We start from the raw sequence: 26,005 nt of genomic DNA on the forward strand, positions 1-26,005 counted from the left end.
TGTCTGTGTAACAGTACTCAGAATTTTGTTCTCTGCAAATCTTTTTCCAATGCTACTTTTTTTTCCTTCTGTGAGCTGAAGTCACTCTTTTTTCAAGTGCATTTTATTGTTTTAGAGCATGTGTGCATTACTTGATGATTTCTGGTTAGAATACCTCTTGATTTACCATCCTAGAATGATAATCAGTGTTCAAGTACCCTTTTCTTTCTTCATTGAAAAATAAAAATATCTTGAAAGACTCTTAGTTGTGAACAGAAAAATTATATCACTTCTAAGGGATAATGTAATCTTTGTCAATAAGCTATGTTACTAAAAATAGCTCTTTCTGCATTACCTTTCTTTATTCTTGTATTTTACCAGAACCTCCAAAGATATGTAGGTTGCATGGCAGTTATTGATGGTGGCTACCAAAATGAGAGGAAGAGGCTGCCTATTTGAGCACTGCATTGCACTGAAAATTCTTTGAAATACTTAAAAATACACTAATGAGAAACTCTAAACTGTCTGGGATTTATTTCTTGTGTTGCACAATGTTAGTTTTGATCTAATTTCTTTCATTAGTGTGAGAGGTAGAACAGCATGTAAAAACACAACAGCTAAAAGTCTTAGGGGACAATGGTGCACTTTTGGTGTAATAGAATAAGTAATCTGCTGGGGTTTTCCTGCACAGTTGTGAAATTCAGGGGAAACATGGCAAGTCAACACTGCAACAGTACCTGAGCTCCCCTTTTTTTGCAACTGGCAGTGCAAAATAACTTCTGTTTTCACACCAGCTTCATGCAGGTCAGGTCATAGCAAAGGCCAGTGGGCAGCAGAATTAGGAGCTGAAAACATACACAGGCTCAATGGATTTTAATTGTCTTAGAGCCTTGATTAAGGAACTTGTGCCTTAGTATTCTTTGTAATGTATTAAGCAGGCATCCACCACAGCCTTATTAGTCCTTGGTACGTGGGTTGCCAAAATAGCATTTTATAATCAAAGATAGGGCAGACTAGTCACATCACCAAAATCAGCAAACCAAGCTGATTAGTAAAAGAGATTAATATTTCTAAAAGTGTCTAAATAATTAGCCTAGTGAAACTCGTTCTAGTTTGACTGAAGTTGTCATTTTAGTGATAGGTTAGCTAAGCTAGAGCAAATTTGAAAAGGAACACATATGTGGGTTTAAACTTCTCAAAAGTATCTTAGCTTGCATTGGCAAGCATTCAGATGCAAGCTAACCAATACTTTCTGTTGAGCCCACATGAGAGCATCTGGTTTAATTAAACTGGCTTGTACCAGTTTAATTGCACTGATCTTAAGATAAACTGGAGGAGCTTCTGTATATGAAGACACCTACGATGGACCAGCTTTGTGTTAAGCTGTTGTCAGTTCATCTTGTGTAGACATCCTTATCTTGCCCTGGTAACATGGCAGTCTCAGCAGCTTGGGGACCAACACTGGCTACAAAGCCTGCCCAAGATGCTAGCAGGCTAGTATAAGTCTCTGGCTAATTCATGTCAGTAAAACCTGCAGTTAGTTACTGCCTGCATGGTGCCACAAGTTGCCTTATGCAAAGGAGTGAAGCAAATCCTTGCAGCATCCTCATGGTGCAGATGATGCTGTCAAGCCTACCAGTGCATTGCTGGAGCAGACAGGGCTGGAAACCTCTCCCTAGAGGGATGTACCATCACATTCTAAGTTGCATTTGTGATTCAAGTGACAAGTATTTTATGCTCTGATTGTGCAGTGCATGAGACTGCATGGTTCAGACTTGCTTCTGTCATGCATCAGGAGCCACTCCACAGGGAGTGGGGAATGAGAAGAATTCTAAACTTCCCCCTAAAAGACAGATGGCATACAAAGCCCTAGGAAATGGCTCTGCACATGAAAATTAAGTAGATAGCTTGTTCCTAAGCTATGTGAATCAAGTTGAACAGTACAAACATTTCATACAAGGAAGCTGATTTTCTTTTTGCTGGGTATTTTTGGCTGTGCTTTTCCCCCAGAGAGTTTAGGAGAGTTTAAGAAGATCTCTGACCTTGTACCTCCACTTCCTTACACCTCTGCAGCATATAGTCAGTTCTGATCACTGTGAAGGAAAACCAGCTGAGATCCAATGAAAGACTAGAAAATATTTGAAAGTTAGCTGAAACTTTTAATATTTTCATGTGGTGAATGTTTCATAACGTTTTCATGCATTTTTCAACCAGCTTTATTTGTAAAGTCTCGTAATCATATTTCAAAAAACATTTCTAAATAATAAGTAAAAATAGAACTAAGAAACAAATACTGAGTATGGTTTACTGTATATGTCTACATACCACATACATACATGCCAGACCCAGTATATATTTAAAGTTTTTTGTGTACACAAAAGGAATTTCTTTATTTGATTAATTTTCCCACAATTATTAGGCATTCTGTAAGAAGTTTGCCCTGTCAAAGAAACCTTTAAATTATTTATAGAGAAGCACCACCTGAACACATTTCCAAGGAGTTAATCACACTGCATTCTACCATATGTTATGTACTATTCAATTAAACTTCATAAACATCCACAAATGGAAATGGTTACATTCCTCCAGTGCATAATTTTCCATTTATATTTTCTAAGGTAAGACATATGTCTCTTCACATAGGTAACATCGTGATTATATATCATTGTTTTATGTGTATGGGAGGGAACTATACCAAAGACCTTCAGGCAAGTTCCCACAAAGCTGAAACTGGCACAAGTACACTCTCTAGAAAAGGTGTGTCAGTCAACAGGAGGAAAATATGATTGAAAGAAAAATGTGTTAATGCTTTACACTAATGGTTATGAAATTATCTGCATGAAAGAAGACAAGTACTTTGGCTTCGGGAATCGGGAAGTATAGGTTTTGTGTCAGACTAGACGGAGAATTCAATAAATTATTCTTGCATTTAATTGACATGTCGGGTTACCTAGCTGAAGTGATGCCTTAGGATTTACCTGTGAATTCACCTCTTTGATTTCAGGAATCAGTGCAATTTTAATTCTTTTGAACTTTGAAGTGAACAGCATTGTTTGCTGATGTTACCTTTAACTTCTTTTATTCAGATGCTGTAGCTACAGAAATAGAGTTGAAAAGTGATAGATCTGGAAAACTGCACTGAAACTGGATTGAGGGAGGTTTTTTTCCTCAGACACTTAGCATGAAGGATCTTTATGTGTGGTATAGTGAAAAACATAGTTTAAATCTTTATGGGGAATGTACAAAAACCTGTAATGTCCAGAAACAGCTAAATGCAAAACTAGGGGGCAAAAATAGGACTCAATTTGGCTAATATAATTTTAATATTTTTAAAGGACAGAAATTTGTACATATATGCATATAAGCAAATTAGATAGTTTGATTTTGGAAAAATAGTCAATTTATAGTGGTTTCCATCAAAGTGAGTGGTTTCTAGACATGTAAGATATTTAATTTACAATAGAAAAAACCCCCAAAATTCCAGAACAACGTGTAATATCCTATAACTCCATTGTTTTTCCTTATTCTTTATATGAAATTTCCTTCCTATTTCTAAAGGCAAATTGTGCTAATGGTGGTTGGTCTGTTGAACCTGTTCTTAATACTGTAGATCAGATTCATTTGCTTTGGTTTTCCATTCGTAATTTAGATGAGGTTTGGAACAGCACATTTTTTGTCTGTGTGCTGGTTTTGGCTGGGATAGGTTAATTTTCTCCACAGTGGCTGTGTTTTGGATTTGTGCTCAACACAGTGTTGATAACATAGAGATGCCTCTGTTATTTCTGAGCAGTGATTACACAGAGCCAAGGCCTTTTCTCCTTTTTGGACTGCCACAGGAGTGTACTGGTGAGGAGACTGGAGGTGTATGGGAAATTAGAAGGAGACACAGCTGGGAGAGGTGACTGCAACTGACCAAATATTCCAGACCATATGACATCATGCTCAGTATATAATGGGGGGGGGAGAAAGAGAAAGAGGGAATGTTTGGAGTGGCATTTGTCCTCCTGAGTCACTGCTTCGTGTGATGGAGCTCTTCCCTCCTGGAAAGGGCTGAACACCTGCCTGCTCATGGGAAGCAGTGAATTAATTCCGTGTTTTGCTTTGCTTGCTTGTGTGGCTTTTGCTTTCACTATTAACCTGTCTTTATCTTAACCTGTCAGTTTTTTGACTTTTACCCTTCTGACTCTCTTCCCAGTCCTGCTGGTGGGGGAGTGAGAAAGCAGCTGTATGGGGCTTGGTGGCTGGCTGGGGCTAAATCATGACAGGCTATCTTAACATTGGTTATGGCCTAATGACATTGTATGGAAGTACCTCCTCTGTGTTTGCATCAGGGAGGTTAATTAAGAACAATGCTGTACGGGCCTGGCTCTTTTCTCATGTTTGTGTAAGACAAATTTGTTGCAGTCAGAAGAGGTATGCAATGTAAAGCTGATTCAAGTGTCATAAAAAACATGTGAAATATGCACATACAGGCTGTTTGCACCGGAACTGTAACTCATGGACTTACTCAGATGAGCCGTGACTACTGTTGCCAGCACTGGAGGTGGTTAATGGGATCCCATGTTGAGGACTACCTGTTAAATTGATTAGGGCCTCCTTGCATTCTCCCCCCCTCCAAAAAAAAAAGTTGTTGCATTTCTGCGTACGTGACCATTGTGAAATAATTTCTATACTGAAAGAACAAGTTGATGAAATAACTCCTTCTGAGTACATCTGACTTCCTCTTCTGAGCTGGAAATGTAATTGTATCCCATATAGCACACACTTTACATGTCTCCCGTTTAAACAGCATCCTTTGTAGTCAATGACAAGCCAACCCCTTATCATCTGCAGAATGGCATGTGAAGATGCTTTTCAGCCTATTTTAATGTTTTGCTGATGTGTTTCATAATATTTTTAATACTGCCATTTTTTTCACTGTTTGTCCTGCACAGTGAAAAAATTCTTTCTGTTGTTCTTTCATTTGAGAAGAGGGAAAGAGGGAAATCTTTTAAAAGTAAAGGATGACATGACCTGTGGAGCTCCCTGTTAGTCAGAGAGCCTCCTTAGCCAGTGTGATATTTTGAGGTACTTTCAATTTTTTGTCTTTTTTAACTGAGCAGATGCCACACTGAGAACATGCAATTAATTCCAAATTGCCCCTTCTGTGTTCAACAGACGCCTTCTACTCTTAGCATGGAATGGCTATATAGGTGAGCACAGAGCCCTTTCAGTGCTCAGTGTAAGTTACAATGAGAATAAAATTAAATGGAAATATATAAGAACACGAAGTTGAGCAACATCAACACCCTCATCTTCCAAGTTCAAAATCACATCCCTTCATTAGAACAATTAAGATCTTACTTTTAATTCTGCAACATATAACAGCAAATTTGCCTTTTCTCCATACCACAAAACACTTGCGTTTCATGCTCTGATGTTCCCAGACATCAGTGCCTCTGGGGTACTTGGTGGAAGTGAATAAGAAAGGAAGTTTTTTTTTTCCTCTTGGGAATCACACTTCCATTTGTTTAAATCAAATGGCAAAAGGGATTAAATCACATGGCAGTGTGATACCAAAGTGAAAAATATGTCATTGTATGTCCCCTGCAATTAGTATATTTCAAGTAACATTTGCATTTCACCTCTGCAGCACTCAGGTTTGTTGTGGTTCTGTTATTGATTTTCTCATCTCAAAACACTTTTTCTCATTTCTGAATGTAACCACAGTACTTGCAGCACTATTACATAACCCTTTAATTAAGGCAACTAATGATATTTTGGTTTTATTTTGTACACTAATATAAGTACAGAATTTCCTGTGTAATGCCTGTCTGATTTTATTCTTTCTAGTATCTTCTCATTTAGAGTCTATTCATTAGGAGGGAAGTTTAAAACAGTGCACATCTTTAAGGTGATGAATGGATTAAAGACACTGTCACTCCCTGTCTTTTGAGGTACCACTGGTGTTGGTGTAAATCTGCACACCACACTAGGTTTCATTGTCTGCAGACTTCTTAAACAGCAACAAGATGATGGGCCAAATCTTTCTTATTTTCCTCTCATTTATGGTTCCAACAACTTTTGCATAGTGGTTTTTGAAGTTGGTTGAATTACTGGTGTCAGTGAAACTGGAGTGGTTTGGACCATCTCTCTCATGAGCAGATTTATTCTTTACTTAGGTAGCATATTCCAGTGGGTGACTGTTTCAGGGAAGTAGGAGGAGGGAAAGGAGCACATTTTGAAGCAGAAGACCCTGAGCAGAGGGTCTTTAGCCAGACAGTTGGTTTGTAGCTCAGGGTTGTGTAGAGCTGTGACTTTGACAGCAAATTCATGGGAAAACAGGTGATCCCTGAGGAAAAGAGTCACAAAACAAGAGTCTTGTGGGTTGGTTGATGGCAGGAAGGTACCTTGGGAGGTCTTTGTTTCCTTGGGAAATGTGATCTGTAGGTGGAGACCTGGTTGTGTGCCCTGCTTTAGTACATTAAATATGTTTTTTTATGTGTTTTGTAATAGAGTTTTGACATAGATGCAGAAGCGTGAATAAATAATGCATCCAAATGTCTGGGAGAAGCTGTTTATGGATGATCAAATTTTGCAAGACACTGAGCATGCAAGCACACCTCCTACAATCATGTAGCTGAATCACCAAGTGTATCTGTCTGGTTTATTTTGAAAAGTACAATCTCATTTTAATTATTTAGTAAAATACTTTACATATTCCAGGAAATGGCCTGTAGCATGTTGTGTAAAAGTAATGAAGTCTTATTAATATGAAACCTCATCATCATCTGCTGTTAAATATTTACTGAGAAACTGGTGAAGATTTTCTATCTTTTTCTGGCATTCATCATGGGAGCACCCAGTTGCCATCCAAATCCTTCTCCTGATGCTGCAGAAAACTTTCCTTTGGGTGTAAATTTTTGGGGGGGCAGTAGAGGTGAAGAGCTTTGATGTTGATATGGAAGTTGTTTTCAGTTTAATCAAATAGGAAGACTTCCAACAGTCACCTGCTGAGATTCCTTGAGTGTCCCGCGGAAGTCTGATCTAGAGCTGGAACATAAATGATACGATGATAGATGTAATTGGTCCATATTTGCTTAGGGTCTGTCATAGAAAAATAAAAAATATATGCCTTTAAACATCATTGAATTTACTCTGTGATAAAGAATACATGACAGACAGGGAAGGTGGTATATTTTTCAAAGATGAAAAGAGATTTTATTTTCTTTTATTAATTGAGCTTGAAAATTGCAGGGTAATTGTTCCTGAAAGCAAAACTTCAGAGAAGGTATCTCCTGTACAGGGCAACTTGCCATTGCAGCACAATGCCACTGAGAAGGTGATGAAGGTCTAAGAAAGGCTTCAGCATTAAACACAGACAGTTTTGAACTGAAAGTGAAATTAATACAGGAGGGTGTTTTAAAACCTGCGAGGAAGGCAAGGTAGAAGAATGAGGTGATAAATTTGGGCTTAAGGATAAGACCAGTGTATCTCATAGCAGAGAGAACTGGGAACAGAAGTAAGGAAAGTGGATCTGAGCACTCTTCATGCACTCATGCAAAGCACTTGGCTGAAGAGATGCTTATTCAATAATTGTGCTTTTTTTGACTTTGTACAATTTTTCCTTTAGCTTTTATGCAGACTGTTCTCACATCAATTACATGTTCACAGAACTTTTACCAAGCAATTAAAAAGGGCTACCATTTCAAAATATTCAATTGCACCCTCAAAATTCCTATGCTTATGATGCAAAACTTGGGGAATATGCTGCTTTTCAGTTTTTGATGGGTTTTTCTTCAATGGCTGCAAGAAGAAAACATCAGCACATATACTTCCTGCCAATCTGGCTAAAAATGGATAAAAAGGGCTGTGCTAATACTCAAACTGCAGTAGAAAATTAGCAAATATTGCCTTCAGTTTTGAGCTCAGAAGAGAACAATTACCTCTGTGATTATCAGATAAGAGGCTTCTCTCAGATGCTCACTCTTGTAGTAATGCCCATATTTTTTCCTCTATTAATCAAGATCCACAGCTCTATTAAAGGGTAAGATTAGCATGTAATTGATTTGAAACAGGTGCTTTACCTTATTTTTAATTCTGTGGCAATTCTGTATATTGACTTGGTATTCTTCTGCTACTCTCTTTAAGCTTTTATGAGTAAGAAGTAGTGGATCTGGTTTGTTGTCGGGACATTACCCTATAAAACCAAGGTGCTTAGGAGGAGACCTGAGTGTTTTATATATTACCTCCCCCTTTTGGCTTTTGTAATCCAGCTGTACCCTTCTGCTACTCAAGAAAATGTTTGCCAAACTCCAGAGCACACTCCTTTGTGTTGCACCTGAAAGACTGGCCAAATGCCAGGGACTGAACTGATTTTTTTTGCCAAGGTCTTTGATTTTACATTTATTTCAAAGTGAAATTGTAGTTAAAAAAAACCCAACAAAACAATTCACAATCAAAAAGCATCCATAAAATATGAGGCAAAGTTAATCAACAGAATAACATCTGTGTGTGGTAACAAAGAGCTCAAAAGAACAGTTTTGATGTGTAAATGTCCCCTTTTGTTTCAAAGGGAATGAATTCATGTGCCAGAGACAGTGTTTTTTCAGGATTAATATGGTAACCGTTTCTCTCTTGGGGAGGGAAGGAGAGAAGGCCTCACTGTAGTGTTTTCTTTTCAGGGTACAAATTGGGGCAGAGTGTGAGGGAGGTGTGGGGATGTGCTGGCCAGCTGCAGAAAGGGGAGCTGGTTTCATCATCTGCTGAGTCCTTGAAAGTGCTCTTTGGGTCTGTAACTTTATGGGGTTTCTGTTTCTCCAGCAAACACTGAAACAGGAGTGTTCCTCACTGATGGTAGTTTGTTTTGACTTCAGTTTGCTGGCAAATATGGCTTCTGCAGATTATGGGCTGAGAGGAAATGGTTGCAGCCCACTTCATACACACCCACATTAGACACCCGAAGTGGGAGGCTGATTTCCAGTGCATACCACTGCTGTCAGTGGACAGGCGAGTTGCCCATGCCCCTGGAGACGTGCCCTGTGTGGGCGCCCTGGGTGGAGCAGTGGCCCGAGGCGGCAGCTGGTCACGTTCCTTGTGATCCTTTGTAGTAAGGGTGTTCTTGGGGTTTTATGGTTCTTTCCTCTTGATCATTTGAGTGCAGCTGTGTTTAATGAGCTGGAAAAGAAGTAGGTCAATAAAACATGTGTTCATTGTTAGCAGAATACCTGTTGGACCATGTGTGTGTCTGTAATTGACCATCTAAAGCTTCAAAGCTTAGTGCAAAGACAATTTAATAAGGAATTCATACCTAAATAAATTATAATTAAGCAGAAGCAGACAGCTGTCAGGCAGTATGCCCTGCTGAGGTGAGACTGTGGGCATGTAATGCACAGACAAGTTATGATTTCAAGCCAGGCCTATTTTTAAGTCTCTCTTATTGATATGCATTAGAAAATAGCATGCCAAAAGCAGCTGATAACATAGCCATGTAAGTAGGTTAAAATTTTAATTGACCCAGGGGCATGCTATGAACTTGATGTTAAAGAGGTGTCACTGTCATTGTCTGAGCTTGAGTTGTTTTTAAAATCTTTTCTTTGGTAACACCAGTGTTAGAAATAGTATATTTATTGAACTTTAATAAAAGAAAAGATGGTCGCATCATCACATTACTCCAAAACCTGGAGCTTTAAGACAAGTATGAGTTGGAACTTCATGATAAGTGCAGTTTTGGTGGAATAAATTATATTTTGTCTTAGCCAAGAATTTGATCCAAATTCTCTAGACCAAACTTTTCTAAAAAAATTATGAGGCAAAACCTGAAAACTGAACTGCATTGTTTTACCTAAGACAACAACTACACAAAGAGCAGAAACATGCAGAATAATGGCATTCCCAGTAATTTTACCATGATCAAAAATCTAAAGTACAGACGTGGAGAAGAGTTATGTTACAGACCTTATTCATCACAGACTTTGAATTCTTTCTGTTCTTTGTCTTGTAACAAAAAAATGAACCAAAAGCTGATAAGACTAATTAATGTAGGCTCTATTATGATATAATTCCTCATCTGCTTTTTGTGTAAAGACCTCTTATTCATGAAGGTGCTTGTTTGCCTAAGAAATGCAACTGCTCCTTTTTCACAGGGTTGGGCTGGCTAAAAGCAAATAACAGCATTAAAATACCCAGATTGATTTCCTGCCTTATTTAGTCAGCTGGGAAATAGATTAGGCTCCTCTTTCCTTGGTAACTTTAGTAAAAATATTTTTCCCAGTGTTTTTTGAGACCCAGTGCCAAATTCAGTTCCTGCTGTGCAGTGAGCTTTATTGAGGTGCGAAGGGCCTTGTTTGACCACGGTATGTGAGATCTCAACTCCTAGCGAAATTGCTGGGAATTCTTCTCAGATCCTCAAAGCTTACAGATGACTTATCTGTAGCAAGTGTTCTGAACTGGCACAGTAGCAGCAGTGTCCTAGTTGTTCCAGGGTGATGGCAAAGCGTGTGCATTTTGCACACGATGTTTATTCCCTTTCTCCCACCAACCATAAACGACTAAACTTGTAGTATGGAAAATCCATCGCAAATTAGGAAAGTCTTAGTAGGCTTTAAAAAAAGCAATCAAAACTGATGCCTTTCATGGTGAGGAAAGGGAAAGAGGCTGAGGTGCCTGGAGTTCCCTGGGGAATTGGCTGGCTGTCACTAATGAGTCTGCATGGAAACCACTGGGAGCATCGTTAGAGACAAGGAGGTGCTGTGGGATTTGCCGATGGGGACTTTCAGTGGAGCCCGTGGGGGTTAGGTTGTCATTAGATATTGAACAGTAATGGCAAATGAGAGCCTGTTACTCTTGAATTCCTTTGAATATCCCAGACCTGGTAGACTTAGCACTGTTTTTTAGGTGTCTGTTTTTGCTTTGCATTATGCATGAGTGCCAGTGGGGGGATTAAATAGAGCAGCTCTGCCATTTCACATAACGGTGGCCTGAAGCTGATGTGTCAGCTGTCAGTCCAGATGAACTGGGTACCAGTTATTATAAATACATGTAAAACCAAAACCTAACTTTATTTATTATTTTCAGAGGAGTAATGGCTTTGAGACTATTTGACATATTTGTTGCTAGAAGTGGCAGAAATCTCTCTTCATTTAATGAAATTTTATTTTGTAAAGAGGGCCAATGAGACACAGATCTCTGAAAGGTACAGCAAATTAATTCAGTGTCTGCAAAATCCATGTGGTGTATTCCTTCCAAACCTCCCTTTATTTTTTCTTTTTTTTTTCTTCTTTTTTCTTTTTTAAATTTTTCTCCTTTTTCTTTTTTTTTTTTTTTTTTTTTTTTGGAAACAGCTAGGAAGTAAAAAAGTGTCCAGCCCATCCTGACCTCAGAGCTGACCCAGTTTTGAGGAGGAGTTTGAATCAGGGGCCTTCTAAGGTCCCTTCCAACTTGAATTATCCTATGATGCTGTGAAACCCCAGAGTCAGAGCTGAAGGAGGAAAACTGAGGGCTTTCTATTCAAAACACAGAGGCTCGAGAGAGTTTTTTTTTGCCTGGAGTGTTTCTTGCCTTGATAATGTCCTCCTGTCCTTCCCATAATCATCACTGTGAGCACTCCAGGCTTACGTGAAGAGCTCTGATCTTGGGAGAGAGAGAGGAGGGGTGAAGGGGGTGAAGGAGAAAATCTGTGGCATTTATTTGATGTGAAAGTGCTTACATCCTATGACAACAGACAGGAGGTGAGAATCAGTGTGACTAATGAGTTGTTTACTTGGCTTTTGTATCCCCCGCCCCTCCCCCCCCCCCCCAGGAACATGGGCTGTGTTTGTTTTGATATGTATTGATTTCAGATTCCTGCAAATACAATTGCTTTGTCCTTCACCTTCTCAGCAGTTTGTGAGACACCACTAACCTGTCTCAGTGCTATGGAAAAGGTAGGGTATGGTAGTTAGGATGCAGAATGCTTTTTTCCCCCTTTCCCATACAACAGTAGGATGTTTTTAGCCAGGAGCTGTCATTTCTCAGAGTTTGGATCCTGAATCCATTTAGAGAACTGTCATTATTGTTATATTGAGGTTGTCTAAGAAAAGCATGGAAAGAGTGTCTGCAGTTTCCTCATGGTTGTCCTCATGATACCAGACCTAAACTCATGGAAAATGGGGAAAAAATTGGATTTGTTTTTAATGTTGGATTTGGCGGTAGCTGTGTGAATTAGACAATTTGTGATTGTTTTCAGAATTTGTTAGAAACAGCTTCTGACTCCTTTTGAGAAAATTGGTGAGGTACACCACAGGGAATGCCTGGAGTATATTTAATGAGATGGTCTTGGCTGAGATAAAAAGGACAAAAAGCTGTACTTTCGGGGTATTCTGTGCTGTGATGTGGCACTGCTGGACTACATGTGACCAAAATGTTGAAGTGCTGACTACCTAATATTACCTAATATCACAGATTACCTAATATTTGGTCTCCAGCCTCAAGCACATCTCTCTTTCTGGGGTGTTTGATCAGCCCAACATTGAAAGAATGTATTTCTCTGATTTACTGTTCACTTTTGTCTAGGGGTACCCATGGTGCAGCTGCGGATCTGGCTTGCTCTTTAGGAAAGAGTTACCTGGAGTGTCATAGGAGAAAAATATTTTACATAAGTGAGAAACAGTTAAAGGGGGCTTCAGTTTGCCCATAAACTCCAGGGTCCAGGATGCAGAGAGATACCAACAGCCCTTGGCTGGTGTAAAAGTGGGAGGAAGTAGATTGCTGTGAGTCTCAGAGTAGACCCTGTGGAAGTGTCTCAGCTACAGATCAGTTTCATTAAAGCTTTGGAAATCAGGGTATATTTCCTGCACTTACATAAATACGAAGGAAAAAAAAAGTGAGTGTAAATGAGCAAGAGAAGGGCTGTGTCTTATTCTTTCGCTTGTCCTTTCTGTGCAAGGCTGTGGGAGCCAGACAGCAGGCAGAGCCCGGCCCAGGTGGGAAGGGTACGGGTAGGGGCTGTGGGAGAGCTTTTTCCGGGCACTGGTAATGTGGGTGCTGGTCTGGTGGGCGCGCTGTTGAGCTAAACACAGCTTACCAGAGGGAGCATCCCTTGGCACCTTGGAAGGGAGCAGAAGAAAGGATAAGTAAATGCTGAATGTAAAGAAAGGGAGTAATACAAAACTCATTTTTTGGCTGATGTCGACAGGTGAATTACAGTGATGTTTAAGGAGGCTCAAAAAGGTCCTTACTTACCTGACTCTTGATCCATAGTGAATTCTGACTATCTGTCGCAGTGCAGCAGAGAATGCGCCTGGAGAGGGTCTGTGGAGTTCCCCTGGATGCTCCAGCTGCCTGGGGAGCCCAGGAGAGCTTTCTGGTTGTCATTTTTCCAGTAGCAGCCTTGATGTCTGCACAGATAATCAGTTTGGTTTGCATTTTTATTAAACATCCTCAGTTCCCAGAGTTCTCTAGAAAAGAGCAGCTGATGTTTTCAAGTCTAGTTTTGGAAGTTTCTTCCCTGTTTCAGAAGAGCATTTAAAGAGGAGAATTTCTCTCAGCATTCTCCTACTTGGTGACTAGGACAGCTTATTTCCCCCGTGCTGTACCAGAGAGCTCAGGGGAGGCTTCTTGGCTGCTGTTGGTGCTCTACATTACAAGAACAGTGCTGGCTGGTGGTTCAGTCCCCTTTCCCTACTCTTCTTTCATCTGAGACTTTTATTATAATTTCTGTCACTCCTTACACCCTTTATGTGCAGTTGTTCTCGAGCCGCATCACACTGCTGCCTGTGATAACAGCTGGTCTCCTGGCTCAGCTGCTTCCAGCATGGCACCGGGCAGAGTAACAGCAGGCGCTCTCCCCAGCGGCAGGGCGAGTGTATTGCCTTGGAGGCACATTGTACTTTTATTAGGCAGAGTCTGTGTTGAGTGCCACCTGAAGTGCATCCAAAACCAGCTCCTTCCATCCTCAGTTGGATTAAGCACAACCTTTCCAGCCTGAAGCCAATTGTCACCCCAGCAGCGGCTGCATTGTCACCTCCTGAATGCTCTTCTGCTGTTCAGATTCTCCAGATGCAACAGAATTAACAAAAAAAAAAAAAAAAAAAAGGGCAGCTAAAGTAGTAATAAATCATTAATTTTGATAGTGACAGAATCTGATTTGTTTTCCCAGAACTTGGATGGTCTCCACTGCTCAGCTCTACTGCTTAGAGTTGTAACAGGTAATGAGTAATGAGAAATGGCTTGGAAACAGCTACTGTTTTAATTGGTGAAGCAATTACTGTTTAGTTTTGATGGTGGAAAATAACTGCATGTAAGGTGCTTCTCTTTCTTTTCTGTGTTTTTTTTCAAATTTGTAATTAGGCTTCTTCAATTATGTACTTCATAAACTTTGGAAACAGATCTTTCAAATAAATGTTTAGTACCTGGTATTCTTATGCGCATAACTTTGGTAAAGTGAATAGACTCACAGGACTTAAAAAGGACTATTAATGTGGGTAAAATTACCCAAATATGTAAGTGTTTAGAAGCTGAGGATCTTCCACTAATAGGGCTCTCTTTAATAAACAAATAAACTCAACGTATCCAGCTTTCATAAAGAAAAGCAGACATACTCCTGCTTTCTTCTGTTGATGCAAATTGCATTCTTTTTCTGATATGACTATCAAAAATAAAGAAATTAAGAAGTCATCTTTAAAAAAATCAAGGCTGTTCAAATAAGTTAGGGATTTAAGTTCTGCTATGTTACATATTGCAAATAACTCACCTGCAGCCAAGACTTGCTCTGAATTTTCATCGAGGCTGAAACTTAATTTGTTAAATTCAATATAAAACAGTAAAAGAAAGACATTTGGGGATTAATTGTGGTAACGTCCTGTGTCATCCCTCTATGACTAAGCACTGCTTGTTTATAATACTTTGCCCCTGCCAATGACCCTGCAGTCTTGGCAGCAATCTTTATAACGTACATGTGGCTTACTCTGTGAGCTGAAGCCCCAAAACCTGTTTGCTCCCCACAGCTGTGTGAATATCAAAGAGGAGAAGATGCTGAATGCAGAGGCAGTGATAGGATGTGTTCCCACATGCCCATCACATAACCATCTCATACTGCTCCACACACATCGTGGCAGGGAGCAGCTGGGGAGCCTCAGCTTTTCAGGGTGCCAGCAAGCTTGTTTTGCCTTAAACTCCTGCATCAGTGAACAAGACCGGTGAAAGCCACATGTGTCAGGGGAGTGCCAAATGCAGGCAGGTGGCATTTTGAATTGCCACCAGTTAGAGTGACATGGTGTGTAAAACCCCAAATAACTCCTTTTGAATAGATTTTCATTGCACATACATGTGAGTAGAAGTACGGACCAGAGCAGGCATGACATCTTCAGCTCTTTGCATGAATGATCAAGACTCAAAGGACCCCCTTTCTGAGTTTGCTTGCTTCTGGTGTTACCATGCTATGGGAAGGATTCCAAGCTCCCCTTCTTCTTGCAGTCCTTTTTTGAGACAGAAGAATGAAAATTTTACTCTCCTGATGTAATAGTAGAGATTGGTCAGGCCAAGATTACAGTGAAAAATATTGCAAATTTTCTCATCACTGTGCATGAGGATACACGTTCCCTTGTTATGCAGATTGTTTTTATGGTAAAACTACTTTAAAGACATACAAATGTAGAAAAGCCAACTACTAAGATGTAGGGCCGGAAGTGCTACAGAATGCTGGCTAGGGATAAAACCCAACCATAGTTGTGTTGTTTTGGTTTTTTTAAGCCATACACAGATCATCACAAAAGTCTCCGTTGCTCAGTGCTGGAAAACAAGTACCCGATTCTCTGCATTTGTGGGAGAAGACTGGAAAGATAACAAATGAAGATTGTGAAATAATGTAGTATTGGGGTGCAAGTATTCTCTCCACATCACACCTAAAGGATTGAGACAAGAATAGAGTAGGTAGTTTGTGCAAATAAGCACTAATAACTTGGTAGAGAAAAAAGAATGCTTATACATCAGAATGCAAGTGCCAGCCATGTAGACTTTTAACTGGGTTTGCTCAGTTGATTTTTTCATCTGTAAAAGGAAGGCTTGCAAATAAATTTTTATGTAATGATGAAAACTGTATTAATTCTACCATTGTATTATTACTAACAAAGGCACTGGTTATGTGCTTTATGTTTCCATCCAACCCAGCTATGATGTCATTTAAGCCTTTCCATTATTGCATATGTTCAGTAAAGTATGGCTATTCATTTTTTCAAATTATTATTATAAAAATAATGACAGTGAGCATCCTTCATGTGACAGTGGACAGACTTGAACAGATTTCAGTAAACTTGTGTAAGGTACCTCTCACCAAACTGTAGTATAACTTGTACTAGAATGCTGTTTTCCTTTCTAGACAGACGCAACAAACTAGAAAATGGTGCTAATGAAAAAGTCAGAATTCTCCCTTTGTGACGGCATTGGCATGGCAGAAGATGCATGGTCTCATGTCCTTCTCTTGTGTGTTACAGATCTGAACACATCACAGACCCAGGGTCCTGAAACAAGCATTCCAAACAAGGGATCCATCCAGTTGCCACAAGTGGACACACTGGTGCTGAGCCATCAGCCTGAGAACCTGCAGGACACAGAAAGTGGAGGCAGAGTAGAAGAGAAGATTGTTTACCTCTGATGGCTTGTCTTCTAATCTCAGTAGCACTTTGGAAATATAACCATGTTTGCTTTTCTAAGTATCTGTAGCTGCTCTCTGTATGACCAGCTGGCTTTAAGGATAGTGTTTAATATTAAATGTAAATTTTTTCCCTTGATAAATACAGCAATTAAGTTATTTCGAAGCCTTTGTTGTATAATCTTTAATTTATGATTTAATTTTAACTGCTTTGCAAGAAGCAGTGAGTAGCAGGAGAGACATTTTGGAATTGCAAAGATGCCACCAGGAATTGTGAAAACTAATGTTGATTTTCTCATGAGTCCTCTTTTTAAAAGGACAAACTAGGAGAGACAGGCCTGCTATTTGAGATTTGAGAGTGTGTATCACTAACCTTCTAACAGTTGTGATATAACATGAGAAGACAGCAATCTAAGAATGATGGTTATAGTCTTAGCTGAAATGTGCCATGTACACTTCTCTGTTGGGTCATTTTCTTTATCCTCTGGCTCAGGAACTGTTCAGCAGAAGATGTTTTTTATGCATAAGTGTAAGTGTTTGTTCATGTCCCAAAGCCTATCATCATTATGGTACTAGTGCCAGTTTCTGTGCAGAGATGCAGTAAATCCGTTTGTTATTGTATTATATCTCATTTCAGTAAGTGCCCTTATGCATTAAAATTTACCAGATGAAACCATCTCACTGGTCAAAAGACAAGAAAGGGAGGAAATAGAAGGCTTCTAGTTAACTGAACCCTTCTGAAACTCCACTGCTTTCCCATGTAGGAGCCAGGTAGCTTTCTGCTTTCAGGTTCCTGGGGTTTTCTGTGTGTAGGCAGCAAGAAACCAGGACCTGTTTCATGCCTTTTCGTCTTTCAGAAATATTTGTACACTTCCGTCAAATTGAATAAATTTTCTGTGTGTTTCTGCAAAACTGTAACTTTGATTCATTGGCAGATTCTCCAAAGAAATAGGAAAACAGGAGGAAAATGAAAAAATAAATAAAGTTCTAACTTTGTTTGCACTCAGCTCTGCTGCAGATGTATCTGCCTTGGTCCAGTACAGCCAAAGCTGTGCTCTATGCATCTCAGCTGGCAAAACCAAGGATGTGCTTATTGCTGCTTTGTGTGGCTGATGGGATTAGCAGAGGCACAGCAGGAATGTGGCTTCACAGCTCCTGAGTCAGAGCTGCCTCACCTCTACCCTCATGGGGCAGAAAAGCACAGGATTGGTCCTGCCCACTTGTCTGGGTAAGCCCCAAATGTCATATGGTTTTCATTTTACCCTAAGCCTTGAGTTGTCCAAAATCTTTTTCAGGGAGTAGAGTTTTAGATGGTGTATGTTTGTCAGCAAGGGTTTCCTGATGCAGAAGATTCTCTTCCAGAGACTGGTGTGCTGTGGGGAATACTCAAAGGCAGAGCTTTCTGAGCTGCATCTCACTGGACTACCAGACTAGCTGTTCAGGTGGTATCTTGGGCCAACAACTGAGCACCTGACTTTCTTCGTGAACAGGACCTGATTCTCGGCTGGTATTATTTGGTGTGCAAATGTCATCAGGGAAAGACTGGGCCTGCAGATGTATTTTCCAGTGTCTGTGTCCAGCCTTCAAGACTCATCCTAACCCAACAGAATTTTTATGTCTTCTTATAAGAGAAAAAACTTTTTAGAATTCCTAGAATTGTTTTAGCTTTTGTACTTTTCACAATTAGACTAAAATTAAAATGTGGATTTAACTTCTCTTAGGGGTTCTGCAGTAAGGACAGTCCATGGCCTTTCTGTTTGACTGGTCAGCACTGAATTCAGAGTTATCATCTGAACAGTTTTTTGGCAAATTTCTGAGTATACAGACCAATTTCTTGGGATGCTGTATGTCCCAGGATATGTACATTGCCCAGGGACCTGCAGGAAACTGGGGGAAAAATGAGTATTTTCTCCACAGTTACTCTCTCTGCATTTTATTGTGCCTTGGCTGAAACATCTGGTACTGGTTACTGTCAAATCCAAGCTGCTGGATGAATAGCTGCTGTCCCAGTCTGGTGTGGGAATTCCCATGTAAGGATCTTGCCACTGGGAGAGGAAGAGGATACTGCTTCTCTCATCAGTTTTAATTGAAGGGCTGGGAGTTGAAAAGCAGCTGGCCAGGACTTCAAATGTTGTGCAAATCTTTAAGTCCCCTAACATCACGCAGCATCTTATTTTACTCACCTGTGTTTACAGGAAAGCTTCTAGCACTTGAGGAAGGCAAAGGCAGGAAACAGATGGCCTCTAGATTTAGGTATTTTAATTGTAAAACATTTTTAAATATAGGCCAGTATGGTTTTGGCAGGTGCTCTTTATAACAAGATGTATTATGCGCCCCTGAACTCTGTCCATTATTTAGGCATTTCTTAATGCTTAGCAGAATTTAAACGCAGCCCCAGTGAGATTCAGCCATTGTAGCAGGATGCATTTTCAGTTATCATGAGGCATATATTAATGGTGTGCCTTCCTTTTTATTTAGAAAAATATATTCAGAAATTCTCTTCACCTTTTTTACATTATTTTGAAGGGGGCTTATTTGCAAGGCCTATTGTTTTTCATCACATATATTGTGGGTTTTTTTGCTATGCTCCTCAAGGCATCTTGCCTCTGAAAGCTCAGAATCTAATTTAGTCATTCATTTCAGTGCTTAAGCTAAAGGAGCAGTTGCTTTACTACAAATATCCACGGCAGTGGGATGAGCTTTCTCTTTGTTTCTTCTTTTAATTTTTTTTTTTTCTCCATCATTTAACAAAAGGGGTATTTCTTTTCTGTAGTACCTAAAGTTTTCCAGCATTTTCTTCTTAATGTTGTTGTATGCTAGTAAAGCTATCAGATCAAACAACTTTGAGATATTTTTAAGGGAAACCTGCAACAGATTTTTTTTCAGCAAGTCTATAATAATGGTAAAGAAGGAATTAATTAATGGCTTAGGCTTACAGTGGCCTGGATCCAGAATCTTGGATTTATATATTCAGTCATTTGTAGGAAGAGGCAAGAGTAGAGCAAATGCTTCACTTGGCTGCTGTTGAACTATTAAGGTAAACAACACAGCTGCATTTTTAAGAGATTTTTCACAAAGGTCATCCATGTTATTTTCAAATTACTAAATTAAATACAGATTAGGCTCTCAGCAAAACTCCCCGAAGGTTATTTACTGAAGTGATTGAAAAAAATATCTGTTGATGATTATTCATGTAAGGAACACAAGTAATTTTGCTTAGCGTGCCCTGTAAGCTGCATTAATTTATATGCCACCGATTTAGGTTAAAAAGTAAGATTTTCACTGCTTCTTAATCAAGTAGGTGCAACTTCTGTAGTAATATTCCATATTGTTGCTAAAAATGTTTTCATGGCAGTGTTCATTCAAAGAAACGCAAAGAGGCTGAGCTGTGCTAAGTAAGGTACAACTTGCTCTGACTGAATTTTGAACACAATGAAGAGTTGCAGATGAGGCAGTTTTCCTTACGACTTTGATGACAAATGGGGAAATAACATGACTACTTGGATACCTTCTAATGAATATTCTGTTTGAAAAGAGTTCCAGCCCCAAATCCTTCCCATCCAAATCCTTCAGTGTGCCCAGTTTATATTACAGAAGTAGAAACAGGTTAGGCTGTGGGGCGTTCGCACACTGAAACAGGTTGGATGTGTGCTCTTTCTTATGGAATTGCAGTTGATCCGTGCCATTTTGCCAAGGTAAATGGATGTGTTTGTTATTTTCTCATCCTTAGTAAAGGTTTGTACGTAAAAACACTGCAGAAGTAGCTGTGAATATTCTTGATAATCTTAATCATAAGGATAGCTACATGTCAACCTCCAAAAAGATTTTTCTGTCTCACTGCCAGGTTCTGAGATAAGACTGTGAACTTGGCTTGAATTCAGTGTCTTGAATTTTGCAGAAAGGATCCCTTTGGCAGGCTGATGTCAAACAGAGTGTTTCAGTTCTTCAATGTAAATGAAAAACCTCAAATAACCTTCCTGGGATTAATCTGAAGTGTTCTCATCAATACAGCCCTTTGCTCTGCAAAAGTACATCAGAAAATAGACTATTAGTCTTCTTGTATCAGGAGATCATCAAAGACTAAGTGGATTGTGGAAGAACTTGCAAGAGTTTTGTGGGCTGTGGTGATGAAATGATCCAGGTACCTCATCTGGGAATGTCATTGTTTTCCACTGACATGTAGAGCAGTATTGGCAGCAGCTCTATTCAGGCCAGCAGTTGGCTCCCAGATTCCCAGAGAGCTATGTTTCTTATCTTATGGATCATCTATGCAGAAGCTTCTTCCTCTTCTCTTCACTCAGGCTCAGATCAGGATGTTCCCAACCCTTATATGGAAGGGCTCTGCCACAGGGCGGTCTGCAGCACCCACCAAATTGTGAGTTTGAGTCTTGAAATATCCTGGGTAGAGACCAGAAGAAAAGAAACATGAAAAAGGTGGTCTGGGTGTAGAGAAGACAGGAGGAGTGGTCCCCTGCCATGAAGTGTTTCTAAGCTCCTTCATGGAACAAACTTTTTTATTCAGAGAAAAAAAGTTGGTATTTATCACACTACTTATTGTTTGTTTAATTGAGAATCTGAGAACTGGTTAGATGCCACACACTTCAATTCCAGTGCCAAACAGAGTGAGGATCAGATTTTTACAAAAGGGACAGTGAAGCATGCAAGTTGAAACAAAGAATTTCTCCTATGGAGGTTGCTTACCAGACTCAAGGGAACTTTCTTATCAGATTCCTATAAAACTGCCAAACCATGACTACAGGAGCTATGCAGAGGCATGAACCTTCTGCTCGCTCAGGTTACCACTAACAACAAAGCCCTGCATGGATAAACAATCATGTGAACTGAAGATGGCTTGTAAATATCAGCATGAGTCTCTGTCCCTCCTATGCAAGTAAAGAAACAGGATGTCTGCATTTCCTGCTTCCTGCTCATTGAAGATGCTCAGGCCAAGCTGTGGACCTACTTGTGCTCCTTTTGAATAGTGCAAGAAATGTGAGAAATGAGTCTTGCTCCTGGTTAAAGCAAGTAATGCTTCACCTGAAATGAAAATTTTCCTACACAGTTTTCCTAGCATTGCTGAATGAATGCTACAACAAGACATTATAGGTCAAACTTATCAAACCAAGCCCAGTCCAGATACAAAGCAGCCAAGAGGACAAAAACAACAGTGCTGACTGAACACCACCTGCTTTCAGTCAGTGGAGGGTAACCATTCCTATCCTCTGGGGCCTCTCTCCAGTTTTTAGTTAAGGAGCAAGGTTTCAGAGTGACATACTCAAATTGTCAGAGAAAACGAAAACGTCAGGGGTGAAATTGCCTCTCTGCTAATGTTCCTTTTCTTTGCAGAGTCCCACATGACCAGATGTGGTCTGATTTTAAACCTATGTCCATCGCACTAGGTGTGTGTGCCTGACAGTGTTGTCCAAACGCTTCTTGAACTCTGTCAGGTTTAGTGCTGTGATCACTTCCCTGAAGAGCCTGTTCCAGCACCCAACCACCCTCTGGGGGAAGAACCTTTTTCTAATATCAAACCTAAACTTCCCCTGAGACATTTTCAGGCCATTCCCTCGGGTCTTGTTGCTGGTCACCACAGAGATCAGTGCCTGCCCCTCCTCTTCCCCTCATGAGGTGAAACTCAGGGGTACAGGAGGCAAAGCTTGATTGTGGCTGAGCCACAGATGGGGAGTGGACTCCCTCACAAATTACAGGTGCTTGCTAATGTTGCAGGTAAACTACAAGGCATATTCCTCTGTATGGCCCTTAAGAAGAACAATGGGTGCTGAGGGAAGGGTTCCAACTCTGGGGCTGGTTCATGGCCATCAGCTGAACAATGCTGGCAGCTTGGTAATCTGGATAACCTGGCTCTGCGAAGACTGAGCCATTAAGTGTCACTGAACCTGATGCCACAGGTCATGCTGCAAGCTGGCTGTGTGTTCAACCCTGCTTTGCCACACAGCAGAGTGCTGGGGCCCTGGGGGAACTTGTGGATCGATCAGGTCACCCCCCTGCCTGGCTCTCAACCTTTCAATGCCTGTCTTGAGGTTGAATGGTTGTGTGCAGGTTATGAAAGGTGACTTGCAGCCTTGGGAAACCTCTCTTGGCATATAGAATAAATGCTGAGTGCTGAAGGATATTTCACACAAAGTAATTATTGACAGAAGTTAGGGTGCATCAGCTGTTTTACTGGAAATCACAGTTTGCACAGCAGAAGCAATTCAATTTCCAATTCTGATTCCAGCTGTTCTCATTTAATTTACAGCATAATTCTTCAAAGAAAGCCGTATAACAACTTTCAAGGACAAGATATGAGCATTGCACGGGAGCACTAAAAAGATGGGAAGCAGTTTAAGTTATTGGTAAGTGATTGGTTACTTCTGCTTGTCCTGCAGGCAGAACTATGTTGGAGTCTCAAAAACTAAAACCCCCATGAGATGGCTAAGACTCCAACATGCTTCTCAACTATACTGATCATGAGTAAAAGAGCATGCTTTGCTGACACCAAGCTCAAAATATTCTTCCTTCTGGGAAATTTGGAGCTCAAAACAACTGAACAACTGAAATTCACCAGAATACAGTCCTTCCATCTATACTTTCAATTAAATGTAACTCAAGTAGTGCTTACCTTTTAATTTCGTGATTGCCTTCTGATAAGCAGAAACATTTCCATAAACATTGCTCAGATGTTTCCAACCTATTATTTCTGCCATTTCAGTCAGCGATTCAGGGGTAATTACAGACATGGGCCTGAACATAAAAGAGTTCTGAAGGACATCAGATATTTGGAACAGGCAGACCTGGATCTAAGTTTGAAAGACTCAGACAAAATGCTTCCCTTCTGCACAACGTTTTTCAAAGTCAGGTTATGAACTGTCAGACAAAGTGATAGGGACTCAGAAATAAGTGGGTGGGGAAATAAACAGCAGAAGCAACAGTGGAGACTGCTTCTTTTGTACAGAGTTCAGAGAGTCATTGATGAAAAAAAATCCATATAGGTATTCTGTGACATTATATTTTTATAAAAATTATTTGTTATTGTTTGATTAGGGGTTTTGTTAACTTGGGTTTAGTATATAATCAAATTACTAGATAGCTCTAGTGATGAAAGTAAAGCTGAATAGGATCTACTGGGTTTGATATGGTGCAAGATTTCACAGTCAGGCAGTAGGAAGGCTTTTTATGGATTGAGAATCCACAGTTGGCAGAGGAGGACAGTGAGATTACACCATCTGGTCCTGCCAGAGCAGCTAAACTCTCCTGGAGAGAGTCTTGCCTCTCTGTGTCCATTGCTATGCCATGATTGCCCCCACAACACAAAACCAGGATGCTCGGGACCCTTTGCAGCAGGCATCTGGCCAGCGCTTGTCTCCCCAAGGACAGAGGTGTAAGTGTGTGGGGAACTGGCCCACAAATGTGGTCCATGGTGATAAGAATGTCTTCCCTATGCTGCCAGCAGCCCCTCTATAGTAAAATAAGTATTTTATTCCATATTGCAGAGTAGGTATGCACTGCACGTATCACACAATCAACCTCTCATATATTTGGCACTCTTTGTTATGTTGCCATGTAATAAAAGACGACTGACAATGAAGTATTGCCTTCTGAAATGCAACATCTCTGTGAAAATTCAAAATTAATTCAAATTTTTGCAAAGCAACAAGGGTCAAGTATGGTTATAATAATTAACAACATGTGTGTTGTTTAATCTTCAAAGCAAGTTTTACCTTTAGACGTCCATAATTTACTCAGTAAATATTGTTCCTCTTACTTCAAAAGGAAGCAATAATTAGATTATCCTTGGACTCAGATTAACATTTAATTTGTGCATACTTTCAGACCAACATAGTTGTATGCATACGATAGCAAAATAATCCTTTATGTATGCTGTCAGTGTTTAAAGTTGTGATTTAATACCCAGAGGAAAGATATGGCAGTGTATGAGATGCAAGCACTGACAGGTTTTCCAAGCCAGTGTGCCTTCCATTCACTTCCATTCACTTGTCAGTGGCACACAGTCACAGCCCGAAGCTGCCTGCTCCTGCCTGCTCCTGCCTCCTCCCCATCCACTGTTTTATCCAAATCTCTACTTGACTCAATTGTCTTGTGAGTTTTCTTGAAGGTGTTTTGCTTTGGTTTGGTTTTTATTTTTTGGTTGGTTGGTTGGTTGGTTTTGGGGGTTTTGTTTTTGTTTTGTTAGGGTTTTTGTTTTGGTTTGGTTTGGTTTTTTTTTCAACAAATAGATAATTTGTGAGTTTACAGGACGGTAACTGGTGCGTATGATCCTTGCGCTATGCAGCACGCCGCTCTAGTCCCACCAAGGGAACCTGGCTTGGGGGCACAGAGGTCCTCTGCTGGACCCTTCCCACAGCTGTCCCTGGGGAAGGCACTAGCTGGGCATGTGCGAGGTGGAAAACAGCAGGGGTAGCTGTGCTTCCCACTTTGAGGCTGGCATAAGAGGTTTTGCCTAAGCAGCTTCCCAGTGCTATGCTGGCTGTGGGAAAGGCAATGAGTTGCTCTGGACCTTTGGCCATCAGGACTACTTTTATGGGGGATCAGGGGCTGAGACAAGCTTTTAATTCCTGACAGGGGGGCCTGTCACCATCAGGGTGGAGTAATCCAATCCAGTGCCTCCTTCAGTGTAGCTAGGTACAAACGAAAACTGAGAATGGGGCCCACTTGCCCACTGAACAACTGAAACAACCAGCTCTCCCTTTAGCTGAAGCAGCCGTTGCTACTCCAGTCGCCATTAACATTTAATCACTGGGGTCATACCCTGCCAAAATGTGTGTTTGGAGCCTAAGCTGATGAGATAGCAGAACTAGTAAGGTATGAAACACACCACAGAAATTCCTTTTCGCTACTGATATTTTCATAATCACCTTTATGATATGAGTTGCAGGCACAGCACTGCAAAATACTCCTATTTACTTTATGAAGCCCAAGACTTTCTTTTAAACATAAAAATGTGGTAATAGACTTTCTAGGCTTTTACAAAGAACATGTCTACTTTAATGTGACTTTGCTCAAACATCATTATACATTTTAATGAGGTAATGTGTGAGGAGGGTTCAAGTAGAGCAAGGAATCATTCTGTTTCCATCAGCACTGCATTGCTAACATGAAACTAGTTCTGTAGCTGTAATTTGAATAAAATATGTAGTGTAAGATGCTTTATTGAATATTCCAAATCAGACTAGTCTGTTGAGCATTGTTGCCATGGGGACTGTGTGAAGGTTGGATTAATTAAGTTCTGAGCAGATGCTGTGTAGTATGTAGTGTCATTTGTGCTTTCTGCTTGTAATTAACGTGCATGTGTATGGGGTGAGAAACAAGGGAAGAGAGAGATACCTACTTTAATTTTTGTGTGATATCTTTTCAGGTAAAGTGAATTTTTGGTATACGAAGAGTGATGCCTCTACACGG

The 26,005-nt window shown here is 40.2% G+C and overlaps 1 protein-coding gene across 1 annotated transcript in view; it reads left to right on the top strand.

The window, feature by feature from the left end:
- The window catches only part of ARHGEF28 (Rho guanine nucleotide exchange factor 28), a 108,055-nt gene extending 90,468 nt beyond the window's left edge, over positions 1 to 17,587 (top strand). Inside the window, 1 exon segment of the mRNA XM_018070494.1 lies at positions 16,428 to 17,587. Within this exon segment, the coding sequence (XP_017925983.1) occupies positions 16,428 to 16,588 (161 nt within the window). The 3' untranslated portion in view covers positions 16,589 to 17,587.
- The last annotated feature ends 8,418 nt before the right edge of the window (positions 17,588 to 26,005 follow it).

This window comes from Manacus vitellinus, unplaced genomic scaffold (assembly GCF_001715985.3).
Source record: "Manacus vitellinus isolate BGI_N305 unplaced genomic scaffold, ASM171598v3 scaffold_18_pilon, whole genome shotgun sequence".
Taxonomy (NCBI): domain Eukaryota; kingdom Metazoa; phylum Chordata; class Aves; order Passeriformes; family Pipridae; genus Manacus; species Manacus vitellinus.